The sequence below is a fragment of the Mixophyes fleayi genome, chromosome 1 (genome assembly GCF_038048845.1).
Source record: "Mixophyes fleayi isolate aMixFle1 chromosome 1, aMixFle1.hap1, whole genome shotgun sequence".
Lineage (NCBI taxonomy): Eukaryota > Metazoa > Chordata > Amphibia > Anura > Limnodynastidae > Mixophyes > Mixophyes fleayi.
The window spans coordinates 155,822,517-155,839,425 of NC_134402.1; the positions used below are offsets into that span (position 1 = coordinate 155,822,517).

At 38.4% G+C, this 16,909-nt stretch overlaps 1 protein-coding gene across 1 annotated transcript in view; it reads right to left on the minus strand.

Annotated features, from left to right (window-relative positions):
* Nucleotides 1–2,979: 2,979 nt before the first annotated feature.
* BTC (betacellulin) overlaps nucleotides 2,980–16,909 on the minus strand; it is a 51,273-nt gene continuing 37,343 nt past the window's right edge. The window contains exons 3-6 of the mRNA XM_075202218.1: nucleotides 10,175–10,292; nucleotides 7,494–7,640; nucleotides 5,678–5,779; nucleotides 2,980–5,210 (exon numbers count right to left, since the gene is read on the minus strand). Coding sequence (XP_075058319.1) covers nucleotides 5,680–5,779; nucleotides 7,494–7,640; nucleotides 10,175–10,292 — 365 coding nt within the window. The 3' untranslated portion in view covers nucleotides 2,980–5,210; nucleotides 5,678–5,679. The remainder of the gene's footprint in view (nucleotides 5,211–5,677; nucleotides 5,780–7,493; nucleotides 7,641–10,174; nucleotides 10,293–16,909) is intronic.

Below are 16,909 nucleotides of genomic sequence, written 5' to 3' on the forward strand. Positions count from 1 at the left end.
GTGCGATTCATAAAAGTTCAGGGTTTTTAAGATATTGTGGTGACCCACTCCTCTACGCAGTCCAGGTACATTTATTGGTGCGAATCAAACAAGTTGATGGTTTTCTTATTATATATATTGTGGTGACCCACTCCTCTACGCAGTCCAGGTACATTTATTGGTGCGATTCATAAAAGTTCAGGGTTTTTAATATATTGTGGTGACCCACTCCTCTACGCAGTCCAGGTACATTTATTGGTGCGAATCAAACCAGTTGATGGTTTTCTTATTATATATATTGTGGTGACCCACTCCTCTACGCAGTCCAGGTACATTTATTGGTGCGATTCATAAAAGTTCAGGGTTTTTAATATATTGTGGTGACCCACTCCTCTACGCAGTCCAGGTACAATTATTGGTGCGAATCATAAAAGTTCAGGGTTTTTAATATATATTGTGGTGACCCACTCCTCTACGCAGTCCAGAAAGATACCTTGTTGCAACGTTTTGGACTAATAACTATATTGTGAGGTGTTCAGAATACACTGTAAATTAGTGGAAATGCTTGTTATTGAATGTTATTGAGGTTAATAATAGCCTAGGAGTGAAAATAAGCCCAAAAACTTGATTTTTAAACTTTTTATGTTTTTTTCAAAAAAAATCCGAATCCAATACCTTAAATCCGAACCGAGACCTTTCGTCAAGTGTTTTGCGAGACAAATCCGAACCTCAAAAATAACGAAAATCCGGATCCAAAACACAAAACACGAGACCTCAAAAGTCGCCGGTGCACATCCCTAGATTCAATGTAATAGACTGCATCATGTGTACATATAATACTATTTACAGAAGGTATACAGGCTTCAAATAATCATAGAAGATTAAAAATGCAAGCTTGCATTGGTACAAGGTCTGCTACTGTTTTCATGACAAAGAAATACCTACAACCCCCCCTATTATGCCTTTTCAGGTCATTTTAATAAACTGGTGTGCATCTTTTCACAGTGCTATGCACTGAGCAAGTGTAAGGTTCTTTCTATATAATGAAATGTCCCTCAGCCAGTCATGTGCACAAAGTGATTTCATTCCCACGGTAATTGTCTGCAGATGTGCTTGTAAAGTGCTTAGAAAATGATCCTGAATATTCTTAATGACAAAAGTTTAAGTTAATAACTTCAGAATTATAAGACAAGTTTCAAAAGTCTAGATGCCAATATACAGAAAGTATAATTCTATATATCAGGTAGATATCCTGGATAAATTATATCTTGGTTACGAAATGTAGTAACATACTGATGATTACCTACTGCAAATGTCTGAGAGAAGTATCATCATACTGTTTTTGCCTGTTCAATAAAAAGCGTTGTATAAATGTTGTATAAATTCAAATAGAAATGAATTTAGCAAATTACTTTAGCACCTAAATGTATTATAGGTTTTACAGTCTCATTCCCATTTATCAGGTCTGATCATTTAGCTAAATAAGTACACGGAGAGAAACGGCAATATCACCACCTACATGTAGCTAACAGATACAGCATCCTAAAGACATTACATCCATACACTATTTTTTTAATCTGTAATATTCTCTCCCAGTATTGTATGTACTAGTTATTGGTAACTACCTTATAAAATAAAATCACATACATGATTTTTCCCCTTTAAGGTACAATAAGCACATAATTAATTGTTACTCGTGTGTATCTCATTTTCAAGCACCAGCAATACCAAGCATTAAAATGTTATACTTTTAAATCCATAACACACAATTTCACCATGGGTTAGGTGAATAGTCTTTTGGGATCTACATATGAGCCTAACTAAAAATTCTATAGTAATATAAAATGGGAAAAATTGTCCTAAAATAGAGGCATGGCTCAAAAACTCAGTATTGTCCAGAGACTTTATAAACACTTGATCATTGATCATGTGTGCCGTTCACACATCATCATTGGAGCACAGATGGGGCATATCCAAAATGTCCATGCTCAATTTTTCTCTGCAAAGTAAACCACATATTATTTTTTGTCTGCACTCCTAACAAGATATTGAAATTTATTTAGTAAGCCTAGGAAATGTAAATGCTGCCTAAAATTACCTTCTTTGTACATTGTGTGTAAGTTATGACATGTACAGCATTAAAAACATTTTGTGGAGTATTGTCTTATATTCACATAAGCATTGTACACTTATTACTGTACTGCCTCTGTACCCTCACCCGAAATCAGCTAGAAAGAAGACAGGGTGCTTCTGTGGTCAACTCTTACTGTAAAAGGCAGTAGAGAATTGAATCCAAGAGCACCAAATGGATGTTGTAGCAAATGTCCACTCAGTGCTGGAGGCGTTAAATCTCTGAAATTCACTATTCTGTTACAGAGGTGCCAACTCAGTGAGTATCTGACAAATGGCACAACTCCTGGACACCAGACACCTGTTAGTTTATAATGGCGGTCTGGGAATTTATGTTATAATTTAGTGTCAGGGTGTAGTTCTTTAAGTTCAGCTGCGCATACATTACAACATGCAGCGACTAAATTCTACTTGATATGTATTACACATTTTTGCATATTTTGAGATATCACTGTAACAGTTTATCACCTTATGTAGCATGTGGGGTACCTTTATCAGTTGAATTGTTAAGTCATATTGATGCCTCAGGAGCAGCAAATACTTATTCTCTTCTAATGAAATATTGTAGGTCAAATACACTTATCTACATTCAACTAGTTATCATTCCAAAATCACTGTATAAAAATAAATTCTTGAGACTACACACAAAAAGTGTGAAGTAAGAACACATGCACATTATGATTCAAAATTAACTGTGCCACATAAATTAGTTTTATGATGTCTAAAACTTTTTCCTGATAATAAAAAAGAAAAGAAAATGATACCAGTTTTAGAAAAACTAATAAACTGCCTGAAAGGTACTGTGAAGAGCACTCTAAAATGTCTAGGGAAATGTAAAACATATTATAGTAATAGTATTATCTAAGTAAATACAATTAAAATAGCAATTTGTTTAATTAGAAAAACGGTTTTGTTTTCACTCCATTTATGCATTTACAAAATTCAACTTCATTAATGTTTCCAGTAGTACCTTTGTATAACCTGCAAGTGCCATCACTGCTACTGTTGTCTTAAAACAAAGCTAGAATCTATTGGTTATTTTCCAACAAAATACCTTGATGCTGACAGTAGCCGTAGTTCAAAATAAAATAACAGCCCCTTTAGGGGGGAATTCAATTCCCCCCGAAGTGCCGCCGCGCTAAAACTATTACCATTATTACAGTAATAGTGCGCGTAATTACCGTTTTTACGGTAGTTCTAACGCCGGCTTTTTGCTCACAACTCCCTGAGTTGCGAGCAAAAGTGTATTAACGGTAATATCTATAACGCGGCGGTGTTTCAGGGGAAACTGAATTCCCCCTTAGTGTTGTATTTTAGAAGTAGCTAAACTAGATGCAATCTTTTATAATCCATTGAAAACCAAGGGCTAGATTTACTAAGCTGCGGGTTTGAAAAAGTGGGGATGTTGCCTATAGCAACCAATCAGATTCTAGCTTTCATTTATTTAGTACTTTCCACAAAATGACAGCTAGAATCTGATTGGTTGCTATAGGCAACATCCCCACTTTTTCAAACCCACAGCTTAGTAAATCTAGCCCCAAGATAGAAAAACACTAATCATTTAGTTAAAAAGTAGGGATTATTGCAGCTTAGTGGTAAAACTGCATAACATAACTATAGGTTGTACAGAGGTCAGTGCTTCCAACATCATTGTTTTTAGGCATGATGAACCATGGTGCTGGACACGTGAAATGACAGTGTGCTGTGTCTAGTTTGGGAGTTGGGATACTAAGCAGGTAGTGTTCTTGTTTTGAGTCTTGGGGGTATATTTACTAAACTGCAGGTTTGAAAAAGTGAAGATATTGCTTATAGCAACCAATCAGATTCTAGCTGTCATTTTGTAGAATGTATTAAATAAATGATAGCTAGAATCTGATTGGTTGCTATAGGCGACATCTCCACCTTTTCAAACCCACAGTTTAGCAAATATACTCCCTGGAGAGGAAGAGAGTGTAACAGATGGAAAAGTACAGGGAAGGAAGTTGTAAACTGGAATATACATAACTGGAGTATACACAATTATCAGGTCTCTGTGTGTTTATTATTATTATGTAGTGTATCAATTATTGTATTAGTGCAGTGTAAGTAGGTATATGTGTATGTCTGCATTGTTTTCATTATTTACCAAACAAGAACTAACCCCTCTTCATACATACACAGTCCGGCTGGATAAACTGTAAGGCACTTTGCTCCTTGTGTTAATGTTATAGAATGGTATAATTTGTTTCAGCTCAATAGAGGGTCAGAAAGAGTCCCAGTGCTCTTCAGCACAGGGCTGGTAACCTCTGATGGGTAAGGGGGGACATATCCCTGTGCTGGCCAGCTGGGGCTGGTTACCACTATGACAGGGGGTCCCCACACTTGTCACTGAGGAATTTAGAGGGATCACTTCCCTATTTTAATAATTTAATTTTGCTTATATTCCACAATAAAGCTGAATTTTTGTTTTCAAAAATCTTTTCAGCAAGAGGTTTAGGTTTTTTCAAACTGTTTCTGAAATATAGTGGTTTGAAAAACTCTGTAAACCACAGGTTAGTAAATCCCAGAAATAGTATTATTTTCTCCACACATTGCATTCTTCAATATTAGAGTACAGTTAATGTGATCTTTCAGAGGTCTGTAGAGATATGTTAGTGGCATTGACAAATAATAACTTTTCTGCATCCGATATATCCAGGGATGTCTTTGATATATAATTAGACTTGCAATAATACTTGCAATAAAATAACAATTTAGTTGACACTTACTTGTAGAGTGGGGGACTGAGAAAGGTTGTGAAGTATATTGTAAGAAACACACTGTATTTTCTGAAAGTTTGACATGTCTTAAATTAAGACAAACCAACAATCTACACAGCATAATCCACTTTTGTGGCAACAGAAATGTTTGTCATATATCAATAAATATTAAAACTCATTATAACTGTAGGATTACATAAAAATAGAAGGTACTGTTTGAAGATTAATACATATTGCAGCTTTCAAAAGTGCCATAGTTCTGATCCTTTCCATGTGTCATTCTTTTATTTTTACACAATGGTAGAGCTTATTCTTTTCTGTAACAGCAGCATCTAACCCGCCCGCAGGTAGCTTCCTTGTAACCTGTGTAAATACATAAATGTATATGTTTCTTCATAGACAGTAATGAGTGAATCAAAATGTAATTAATTTAAATTGATTGTTAAAAAAAAATACAATATTCACATTTTAAAATCAAATCTATGATTTGTAACCTTGATTATGTCTGTCAGGTACGATTAGAATCTATTACAAAATATTTCAATAATAATGTATATAATATGTGTACCTAGTATTACCACCTACATACATATAGTTTTTACAGAGTATAAAGTATATGTACAGAGTACCTACATTTCTATATAACTGTCCAGTCTTCTGCAAAAACTAAGAAATGTCAAATAAGTTGTGTAGATTTCAGATGCTTGACGGACACAATATTATTTGCACAGTCTCGTTTGCAGAGCAAATTGCTCAAAATTTGATATGCAGAGGCGTATGAAAAGTGTCTTTAAGCTGCATATGATTTAACAATTTTGATCTGAATTTACCTCTAGGCAAAATGTGTTTCTTCCATTTTTCTTGTGGAATCATTATTCAGGTTTTCCATTTCCTTTGCTTTCATTTTTCTCCTGTGTGCTTTTCTGCAATGACTGTTAAAAATAATTAATTGTTAAATATTCAGATGAGGATTGAATGGACTTGGTGCACGCAAGAATCTCATTCATGTTCAGATTTTTAAAACAAACACACACACATTTGTGTCATAACCGGAATAGGGGAATAGGTGCCATCTCCTGGAGTAGATGATAGTGTACAACAGCCAACACACAAGTCTAAGGTTTTGGTACAACTGGCCTCAGACAGTTTTATTGAGCAGACAAAACAAAGATAACTCATAGCTGCCAACTTTGGAGATCACCCCTCCAGGAGATCTCCATAGTTGGCCGTGTCTTGGGCGTGTGGCCATGCTAATTGCATCATTAGGTCCCGATACAATAGCAATTTCGTCCTATTATAGCAGGGGGAGGGGCCAGAATTACGCAATTAGCCCCGTCCCCACCCACTTCACCAAAGAAGCGGGCAGGATTCAGGCTCCCAAAAATTTGTTAGTCTCCTAGGCCGGGAGAGTAGGCAACTATGAGGTAACATCAAAATAAACACTTGTCGTTCCTGTATATTAAACTAAACAAAAACATTAGAAGTTCCAGCAGATATAATTACTCACAACAGATATCAGACTATCTCCAATAGAGACCCTGCAGTCCCTTTCCCCAGGCAGAGTAGAGACTGAGACTGATCACACTAACATCTTTTTGACACACCTTTCAGGTGCAACCATTAATTAGTCTGCTGTCAGGTCGGAAGATCAGAAGATCCAGACTGGGCCTTATAAAATGGGGTTCACCCTTCTGTCTCCATTTATACCCCAAGGACACTTAACAGCTTTTTCCTAAAGCTGAACACACTCTTCAGAAAGCTCTGTCCCACAGAAATCTCCCTGTTTTTGTGTTTTTTTTTTTTAAACATATAGGTCAGAAACCAGGGACAAACATACCTGCCCAATATACCATTCCAGTGTTATCATCACAATGTATATACCGTAGAAATTCAGTGTGTACCTATATTATACACACGCAGTGGTCGAAGTGAAACGCCACTTCTCCTAATATATATATATATATATATATGGTTTTACAACTATATATATATATACATATATATGTATATATATATATATATATATATATATATATATATATGTATGTATTATTAGATATAATAAATACTGGCGCTCAAACTCGAAATAAGAGAGTAAATAATAATAATAATATAAATCACCGATCTTGGTGTGCACTATTCTTCATAAGAGTAGGCAGCCTCCCTCTTAATTTTCGGATGGTACTCCGATCGAGAAATAAGTATTGTTATTATAGAAAGAGGGATGATGGCGCCAAATCTAGTAGTGCTAACTGGTACAGAACGTCCAGACAGTCAGTATTATATCACTTGCTACTGATTGTCACGGATACATCTGAAACGTTGTTTCCTGCTTTCTTCTGTCTGTGTTTCGGCATATGATCAGGAATTATGAACATTGGTTTATACTGTTTATACCAGCCTGACATGATGAACACTTTGTATTTATATCTCTATATACAGTAATACTGACTGCCTGGACGTTCTGTACCAGTTAGCACTACTAGATTTGGCGCCATCATCCCTCTTTCTATAATAACAATATATATATATATATATATATATATATATATATACATACATACCGCAGAGACAGCTTAATTACTTTTAAGAACAGTAGAGAGGCAAACACATTAAAATGTAGTGCATATTAGCCGAGTATCTTACTGAGAGCAGATGCATATGCAAATGATGACAATGATGAGTATCACCATAGCAACAATCAGGCCAATAACAACAAGTTGTCCTCTGTCTTCTTTTAAGTAAAATAAGTCCAGGTATTCACATCTTGATCCAGTATAACCCCGTTCACATCTGCAGGCAAATTAGAGAATAAATAACAGGTTGTGCTTTGCATAAACTCTACATTACAAGAAACTTATTGATTGAGGTTATATAATATCAAGGGTAGTAATAAACAAAAGATGCATTATTAAAAATAATTACTTCAGAAAGCAAAGAAGTTGCACAACAAGGACCTCATTTAGAGTCGGACGCAAAATCCGTTTAAGAAGTGTAGGAGTGGGAGGGTGCCGCGGCTTGGTAGGGTATTACGAGTGGCAAGCAACCCCAGTTACATCATCATCATCACCATTTATTTATATAGCGCCACTGATACCGCAGCACTGTACAGAGAACTCATTCACATCAGTCCCTGCTCCATTGGAGCTTACAGTCTAAATTCCCTAATGTACACACACATACAGACAGAGAGAGACAGACTAGGGTCAATTTTGATAGCAGCCAATTAACCTCTTAGTATGTTTTTGGAGTGTGGGAGGAAACCGGAGCACCCGGAGGAAACCCACGCAGACACAGGGAGAACATACAAACTCCACACAGATGAGGTCATGGATGGTATTTGAACTCATGACCCCAGCGCTGTGAGGCAGGAGTGCTAACCACTAAGCCACCGTACTGCCCCACTCGTAATAACCTATCGAGCTGCGAGCAGTTCCTGCAGCTAGCTAACGCTTGCGCCACCTAATTCCTGCCGCACAGCTTTAGCCCTGTTTTGACGTGTGTTGCGTCTGGGCCTCACTGCGACTAGGATGTATTTACATGGTCATGCCTTCATAATTCTGCGTTCCTCCCATTCTCTCGTAGTGAGTCGCAAGCTGTCGCAAGTGTTAATTGCGTCCAAGATGCAGGCGGATTTGGTGCTTTCTGCACATGCGTGATAGTGTTTTTTTGCTGGATGCGCCTAAAACGGACTTTGCGTCTGACTCTAAATGAGGTCCCAAGTGTTCAGATAACACCAAAAGCACAGCTGTTTCTTTCAGTATTATGAGCAAGTTCTTTAGAATCACTTCATAAATGGGAACTTAACTGAGAACACTAATAAACATAAAAGTAAAACGAGCTATAAATGGAATGAGGTGGAAAGACTTTAATTTCCCTTTAAATAACAATTTACATAATTTTTTCTCTTTTTGATTGCTTCTCATATTAACTTTTTTTTGCTATATGGTATTACCATCCTTTACCACATGGGGGTGGTATGTTCTAATGTAATAACATTTATTATGCTTATGCGACTGATTCACCAGATCCTATTTGATAGGATAGCTTCATTAATTGCTCCACACGACATTTCCTCATAGAATCTCTAATTTTCATTCATAGTCATTCCCCTATTATGTCCTTGCAGCCTATTACATAATATACCCAGCGTGCTCTTACCTATTCTATTAAGGTAGCATTGGGCACTAACTAGGATGAAAATACGCACTTGAGGCCTGATTTAGAGTCAGATGCAAATCTTTCTGATCAGTGTAAAAAGCACTTCCAGCTAAGGATCCGTCTCAGTTTTGCATTTTGACTGAGACGGATCATCCTGTTGCACCTCTCAGCGCTTAGTGAGGTGGAGCGGGGAAGGTAGTGGGTGAGCCTAGCAATGTAAAGCCGTGTTCACGCTCTTTACATGCTATGCTGAGGTGAAAGCAGCCGCAGATGGGACACTAGGAGACATACCTCTTGCGGGTGCTTTCAGCTGGCGCAAGAGACCTTGGTGTATTAAAAAACATAGTAAAAAATAAATAAAATTAAAAAAAAAGGTGTGCACCCCTTCCCAAACAGCATAACCATCCCTTATGCTGTTTATGGGGGGAAGCACAATTTTTATTTTTTTTACATTAATTTTTTTATTTAATTATCTGCTTTACAGGGCGCTGTGCGTGATACACTTGCACACCGGCCCATAAGGTGGATAAAGAGACATGTTTGTCCAATTTGCACAGTATTCTCAGTAGCACGGATCCGAGCCACTTTAAATACTGTGTAAATTACAGGAGGCAATTTCCACTTACAATTTCAGTGTAAATTGAATCTGACTCTAAATCAGGCCCTTGGTGTGTAATTCGATGTGTGTATCGCTGTTGTGTTTTTTTAAGGGTGAAACAAGTTACCCACCTAAAACTTTCATTTAGACAACTCACAGGTGGAGACAATTGCTAGTGTGATGGTCTATTGTCCTGGTTTACACATGAAAATGAAGTATAACTTTGCACCATTAATGATGGATGAGAAAGATCAGGGCTTAGTGAATTAACCCCCAGTGGCGCACGCAGGTGGTGTTTCTGAGTCTCCAGAAACCCCTCCTGCGCGGTATCTAAGTGGCCACCATATCGGCACTGTCCTATACAGCAGCCGCGGCGCTGTCAAAGAAGCATCCATGGCGGTGCACATGCGCAGCAGCTCTCTCTCGTGTTTTGTTTATTTATTTATTTTTGGGTCATAATAACGCATCAAGTGAATTTATGTAGTTCATATGTTATTACTTACATTATGTTTATGTTTTAATAAGCACACAAATGTTAAAGGGTAAGCTCTTTTTTGTGAACACTTACATACAAGCTGGCTCTTTCAAAGCTGAAACAAAACGACACTTTCCTTTTACACAATAATGTCGATATGACTTTGGACATCGGGAGAAATGACCCCTCCATTTTGCTGGCTCAGAAATCCCTGCAAGGAAGTATTCATACACATGTAAAAGAAATGTAGCATCATTGGCATGAATGAGAACAGGATTAACCATGTTTAAGTACTTCTGTGGCCTTCAAATTATTTCTGAAAGAACAAAGCACTGACTGGATGAACTAATAAAATATAAACTGTTGTTTATTTACATGCATATGATACAGTATATCCCCATATTGAACAATTCCTTCACAGGACGCTTTTATTACAAGGCATCTTTTTTATATCTTTTTATATCTATATTTTTACACAGTAATTTAGAATTGAGCTGGCTAGTACATTTAGGTGTATTTTGAAATGATATATGGGGCAAATGTAGACACAGGAGTAAATTCTAAAGTCACATTATGTACACAATATAAATGATCTGTCTTTCCAAGCACAAGGTACCCACTGGCATTAAGATTCTGCATTTAAGATGCAGTTCAAAAGCAAGTTAAGCACATGTACTTTTTGAATGTTCATTGCTTCATTTATGTGACTCTGATGAGAGTCAATGTAGTTGATGACTTCCATTCATCACAATGGAAGCAAAGAGATGCACTTAAGAAGCGTTTCATTCACGTTTGACAACTTCCTGTTTTGCAACAGATACATGTTTAAAAAACTGTAATTAAAGCATATGTAAACTTATCTATCAAACGCATATTAAATGCAAACCTAAGCAATATAAGTAAGTGAGAGTCAAACCTATATTAGATGTAATTGAAAATGAATATAAATGCATTGAAACTAATGTATGATTCATACCATGCTTGCCCACTCTCACTGAATGTTCAGGAGACTCCCAAATTCCGGATAGGGAGAGCAGGCAATTCTCCCGTAACCTGCCCGCCAGAAGCCTAAATGCTGCAATTCGCGTCACATTTAAAAATCTTGGCCCCGTCCGCCATGACAAATTTACTATTGTTGTCGCGGGGCCTAAATTACGTGATTTGCCACATCGCAGCCGCTTCCAACCTCCAGGCACTCCCCCCTCCGGCATGTCCTGGATGGCAACAATAGAAATTTGGCAACTATGATTCATACACGTACTTTTCCATGTGGTTTTCATGCATTGCACTATTACAAATACAGTACTATAGTGGTAGCATGCATTAACGTGTAACAAATATGGTGCTCTGCTTTCTAAAATCTTAAATATGCTGTTAAAATTTTAGAACACAATGATAGTAAGGGCACCATTGACTATTATTCACCCTATTTTTATGTGTTTATTAAAAGCACATGAAAAGCAGATAGGTATGACTGAACCCAGAGGATTTAGTTTGTCGGTTACTCCCATGCTTTAAGACATTTATGACAAATGTAGGCTTGCCAACTATGCTAAGGTTTTAGACATACTGAGACAAGGTTAATGGTTAAAGGTTAATCTCATTATTAGAGAATACCATCTATGTTTCATAATCCTGTTCTCCTGATTATATTTTTTAATTGTTTTTTCATACTAGAGTGAGCTTCTCATTTCCTCCATTACCTATTTAATTGTTAAATTAATGTTTATTATATGACATTATTTTAACTATTTTATATAAGCTATATACGCTGATGATATCTCAACAAAAAAAACTTTTTTCTTAATCTATAGTAACTTTTAACACTTTAAAATTATTTAGGGATTTAGAAATTTGAATGTCACAAATGGGTAATGTATGCCATTGTGTCAGGAAACGTAAACACATAATATTTATATTACACACACATATGCACTCAGTGGGCAGTTTATTAGGTCATATTTCTAGTACTTGGTAGGACACCCTTTGCCCACCATTACACCACCACTACCACCAGACTGCACCATTGACACAATGACACTTCTTGGATGGATCCAAGGATTCATGTTTATGCCAAAATCTTACCCTACCATCTGCATGTTTCAGCAGAAATTAAGATTCATCAAACTAGCTAATGTTTTTGCAATCTTTAAATCACCACTTTTGGTAACCTGTGCTCATTGTAGCCTCAGTTTCCTGTTCTTAGCTGACAGGAGTGGCCGTAACTAGACATTTGTGCCCCCCATCTAAATGGGAGTGACATAATATAGATCAAATGCTGTCTGTATTTGTACTTATATGTACCTTACCTTGTACTTACACTTATATTAAATGCCTAGCTCACTATTTCGTTAAATATGTTGTAACAGTATACCTACAATAGGCTTTTGGGCTATAGGAGGGCTAACTAAACTATTCTACCTTGTAAAACACATCTCCCTATCAGTCTTATTGATACATACATTATAATTTACCTACCAAAATCCTCAATTTGCATATTTGAAACGGGACGTGGCCTGCTTTCCAACAGCTGCCGGGTGTTGAACAGCGGTGTAAGACAGGGAACATGGAGCACAGAACTACGGCGCACAGACAGCCCTGGCCCCTCTGTGCCCGGACTTAGAGGATGTAACTGCAAACTTTAATGGAGAGATGTGAAAGGCTACAGCGCTGACCAATCAGAGCGCGCCTATCACACAGCTGAATGCGATCACGTCAGTGAGGTAGTTTAGAGTAATGCTCTTTACTTAGTGATCGGGGTCAGAAACTCATTCCCAGAATCAGAAGCAGTGGAACGCAAGTGCGTTCCACCGAAAGCAGGTAGTTCGGCATTTGGAACACAAACTTGCGTTCTAAATGCCGAACTTCCTGCACATGCGTTCCACTGCTTCTGATGCCGGGAATGAGTTGGGGAAAGCTGGCGATATAGCTGGTGAGATTAGAGTTGTGGTTCACGTAGGGCGTTGTGTGGAGTGATTGAGCCTGGGCATAGAGGCAGGTATCGGGCGGCTGCACCCCCCCTGGGCTTGCGCCCTGGGTGACGGCACCACCCACACCTGCCTAGTTACGGCTCTGCAGGTTAATAGGAACTTCATATATAAAATACTTAATAATGCTAAGCATTACTATTCTTTATTTACAATCAGCTGGCATACTCTTCGCTATTATTTAACAAAGAAACATACTACAGAGACACACTATAAAAACAACAAGTGTAATGCTACAGGTCGATTTACAGAATAACCTGATACGTGACAGCTCTGCCTCTGCACTGTGCTGAGATCTGTATAACCTGTTACCTGGCAGTCAGGTCAGTGATAAAACTAAAGACTGTGAGCTTAAACTGCATAATAAAGGGAAACTTGGAAGTCTCGTAGTGCCTCGTCCCTAGGGGCACTGATCTTTACCGTCTCTCTCTCTCTCCATGTACACAGCCGGTAACCAGGAAGAGACATGGGGAAAGCTGTCAATTTACCGTGATAACTCCTACAAATTTACATACTTCTATGGTCTCCTTACAGACGCCATATTTGTCACATTATGAGTCTCGTTGATCCTTTATATTCGTGAAAATGGATACCTCTCCAGGACAAAGCACAAGAACTGGAGACAAACTATTAGTTTATAGTTCGATCTCTTGTGCTAATATTGGTGTGTTCGTAGTTTAGACAAGAAGCACTCTTGAGAATTCTGTGACGAAAAGTCCTATTTGCCAATCTGCGGTCTGCACAGCGCCATATACAGGAGGAAGATGGTAATAATCGGGCCAGCGCTGAGTGGCAGATTTTAAGGATGGAGCTGGAAGAGGAGACTGTGAAGTTCCGCAAGGCGAGTAGAGGCAGGTATCAGGCGGCTGCACCCCCCCTGGGCTTGCGCCCTGGGCGACGGCACCGCCCGCACCTGCCTAGTTACGGCTCTGAGGAGTGGTACTGCTATAACCCATCCAAATCAAGGTTCGACATGCTTTAAGTTTATAGATACTATTCTGCATACTACTGTTGCAACTCATGGTTATTGGAGTTACTGTCACCTTGCTGTCAGGTCTAACAGCCTGGCCAGTCCCCTTTGACCATTCTCATCAACTAAGCATTTTCACCCACAGAACTGCTGCTCACTGGATATTTTGCAGACCATTCTCTGTAACCTCTTGAGATGGTTGTGCTTGAAAACCCCAGGAGACCAGCAGTTTCAGAGACACTCGAACCACACTGTCTGGCAGGGCTGGACTGGGACTAAATATCAGCCCTGGCATGTAAAGCACACCGGCCCACCTGCTGTGAGGCTCCTTGCAGGATATTGTTGTAAGCTGATGTGGCAATGCTAGTGCAGTGCAACCCGAGGCATCGGCACACACTTATGTATCACGCTTGGTCTTCTACCCATCCTGGTCATTTCCCTTGTTGTGGAAAGTACCTGGAGTACCATAAAAATGCATAAAACCATAATGTTTTAAAAAACTTTTTTTTAGTGTTGCTTAATCCATCGGTACTTTATTATTATAAATGACAAATTTAAATAGTGAAAAAAAATAATGCAACAAAAAACAAACTCACTTTATATGCATTTTATTTTATATGTTCTTTCCTCCTACAGCACCTTTTTCTTTAATTACCTGGCTGATTATAATGGGGTAGATATTTATATCACATTATAGCAATAGATGACATAATATTGTTCTATTACAGTACAGAACATAGGGGCTGATTTATAAAAGTGCAAAAAGCCCTATTGCTTTAAAAAAAACCTGATGTTTTTGCCAGCAAAAGGGCTTGAGCAGAGCACTGGGTGTCAATCTGACACCCTGTCCCAGATTTGGATTAAGACTCTGGGGGGCCTGGGGCACTTAAGAAACGGGTGCCCCTATGATGTAATATGGTTTTCATTTTAGATAAGTACACAGGCAATACTGTGTGCGCTACTGTTAGGTGCATGTACGTTGTGAAGTGGAACATAGCCTCCAACTGTCCTTGCAGTCCGACCAAATCCTGACTAAGCGAGACAGACACCCAAATTTGGTACTGCCCCCCCAGATTCAGGACAGTTGTCAGACTGCCCTGCTCTCTCCTACCTGTTCTTGTCACTTTCACCACTTGCGGTTGCTGGTGTATTTAGATGCTGCTTGTCTGGATCCTGGAATGTTTGGGACCCTATGTGGAATAAAATGGGTACACGAAATCTAGAAAATTCCAACTATCTCTGACATTAAATCAATAAAAACCCTTGTTTTATAATTAGGACTCCCTCCACCCCCAACATTAAAATAATAGTACTCACATTTGATAAATTGATCTATTTCCCTCCAACCTGCCCTGACATTAAAATAGCTACACATTTAATAGGTAGACCTATCTCTCTCCAACGAGCCCCCAACATTAAATTAATAGTATTCCAATTTAATAAACCTATTTCCCTTCCTCCAAACAGCCATAGCAATAAATGAAATAGCATTTATGTTTAATATAACCATTTCCCATAACCATTAAATAATTCCTATTTAATAAATAGCCCTCCTCCCCAACTCAGCCCCATATTCAATTAATAGCCCCAAACCACCCCAGCATTAAATTAAAGGTCCTGTTACCTCACCTTAAATTAATAGGCCCCACTATTAAAATAAATAGCCCCACCATTATCCCACAAATAAATTAATAGCACCCACCATTAGATAATTAGACCCCTCCTACACTCCGCCATTAAATTAATAGCCTACCTCACACATTTAATTAAGACCCCCCCGCCACTTTGTTCAGTTACTGCTTGGCCAAGTCCTGGAAGGCTGGGGCCCTGTTTGGAAAAGGAATAGATACTGTTCCCCTTCTGGAAAGCTGCAAAACTAATGAACACTCTAGGCACCTCAACCAGCTCCAACATAAAATCAGTAGCATTCAACAAAAATACCTATTTCTCCTAATAACCCCCAATATTGCATTGTTAGCACCCCCAATACATTAATAAATACCATAAGTACCCAAATTACAGCAATAAATAACTCCACACACACTTATACTACATCAACACCCACCCACATTACAGCAATCAGCAAAACTCCCACATTACAGCAATCATGAATACCCCTACATTACAGCAACCAGCATTACCCCCACATTACATCATCCCTCGTAATTCCCCCACATTACAGCTATCCACATTACCACCACATTATAGCAACCCACATTACAGCAACCCACATTACCCCCATATTACAGTGACCCGCATTACCTCCACATTACAGCGAGCATCACCCCCCACATTACAGCGACCAGCATCACCCCCCACATAACAGCAACCAGCATCACCCCCTACATTAGAGCAAACAACATTACCCCCAACATTACTGCAACCAGCATTACCCCCACATTACAGAAACCAGCATTACAGCAATCAACATCACCCCCTACATTAGAGCAAACAACATTACCCCCAACATTACAGCAACCAGCATTAGCCCCACATTACAGCAACCAGCCACTTATAGGCTATGGCCGGTCCCATTAGCTTTCAGGTAGGATGTAATAGTCAGTTCACAGTGGCCGATCTAGTCATCAGCCCTTCTGGCATTTGCCAGAATTGCCAGTAGGCCAGTCTGCCCCAGCTGTCTGGTACCAACAATCATTTCACAGTCAAAATTCACTTAGACCACATTTCTTCCCCATTTCAGTCTGAACAATAACTGAACCACCTGACTGTGCCTGCATGCTGTTATGTTGGATTGCTGCTACATGATTAGCTGATTAGATATTTGCATTAACAAGCAGGTGTACATATATATATATATATATATATATATATATATATATATATATATATATATAGATAGATAGATAGATA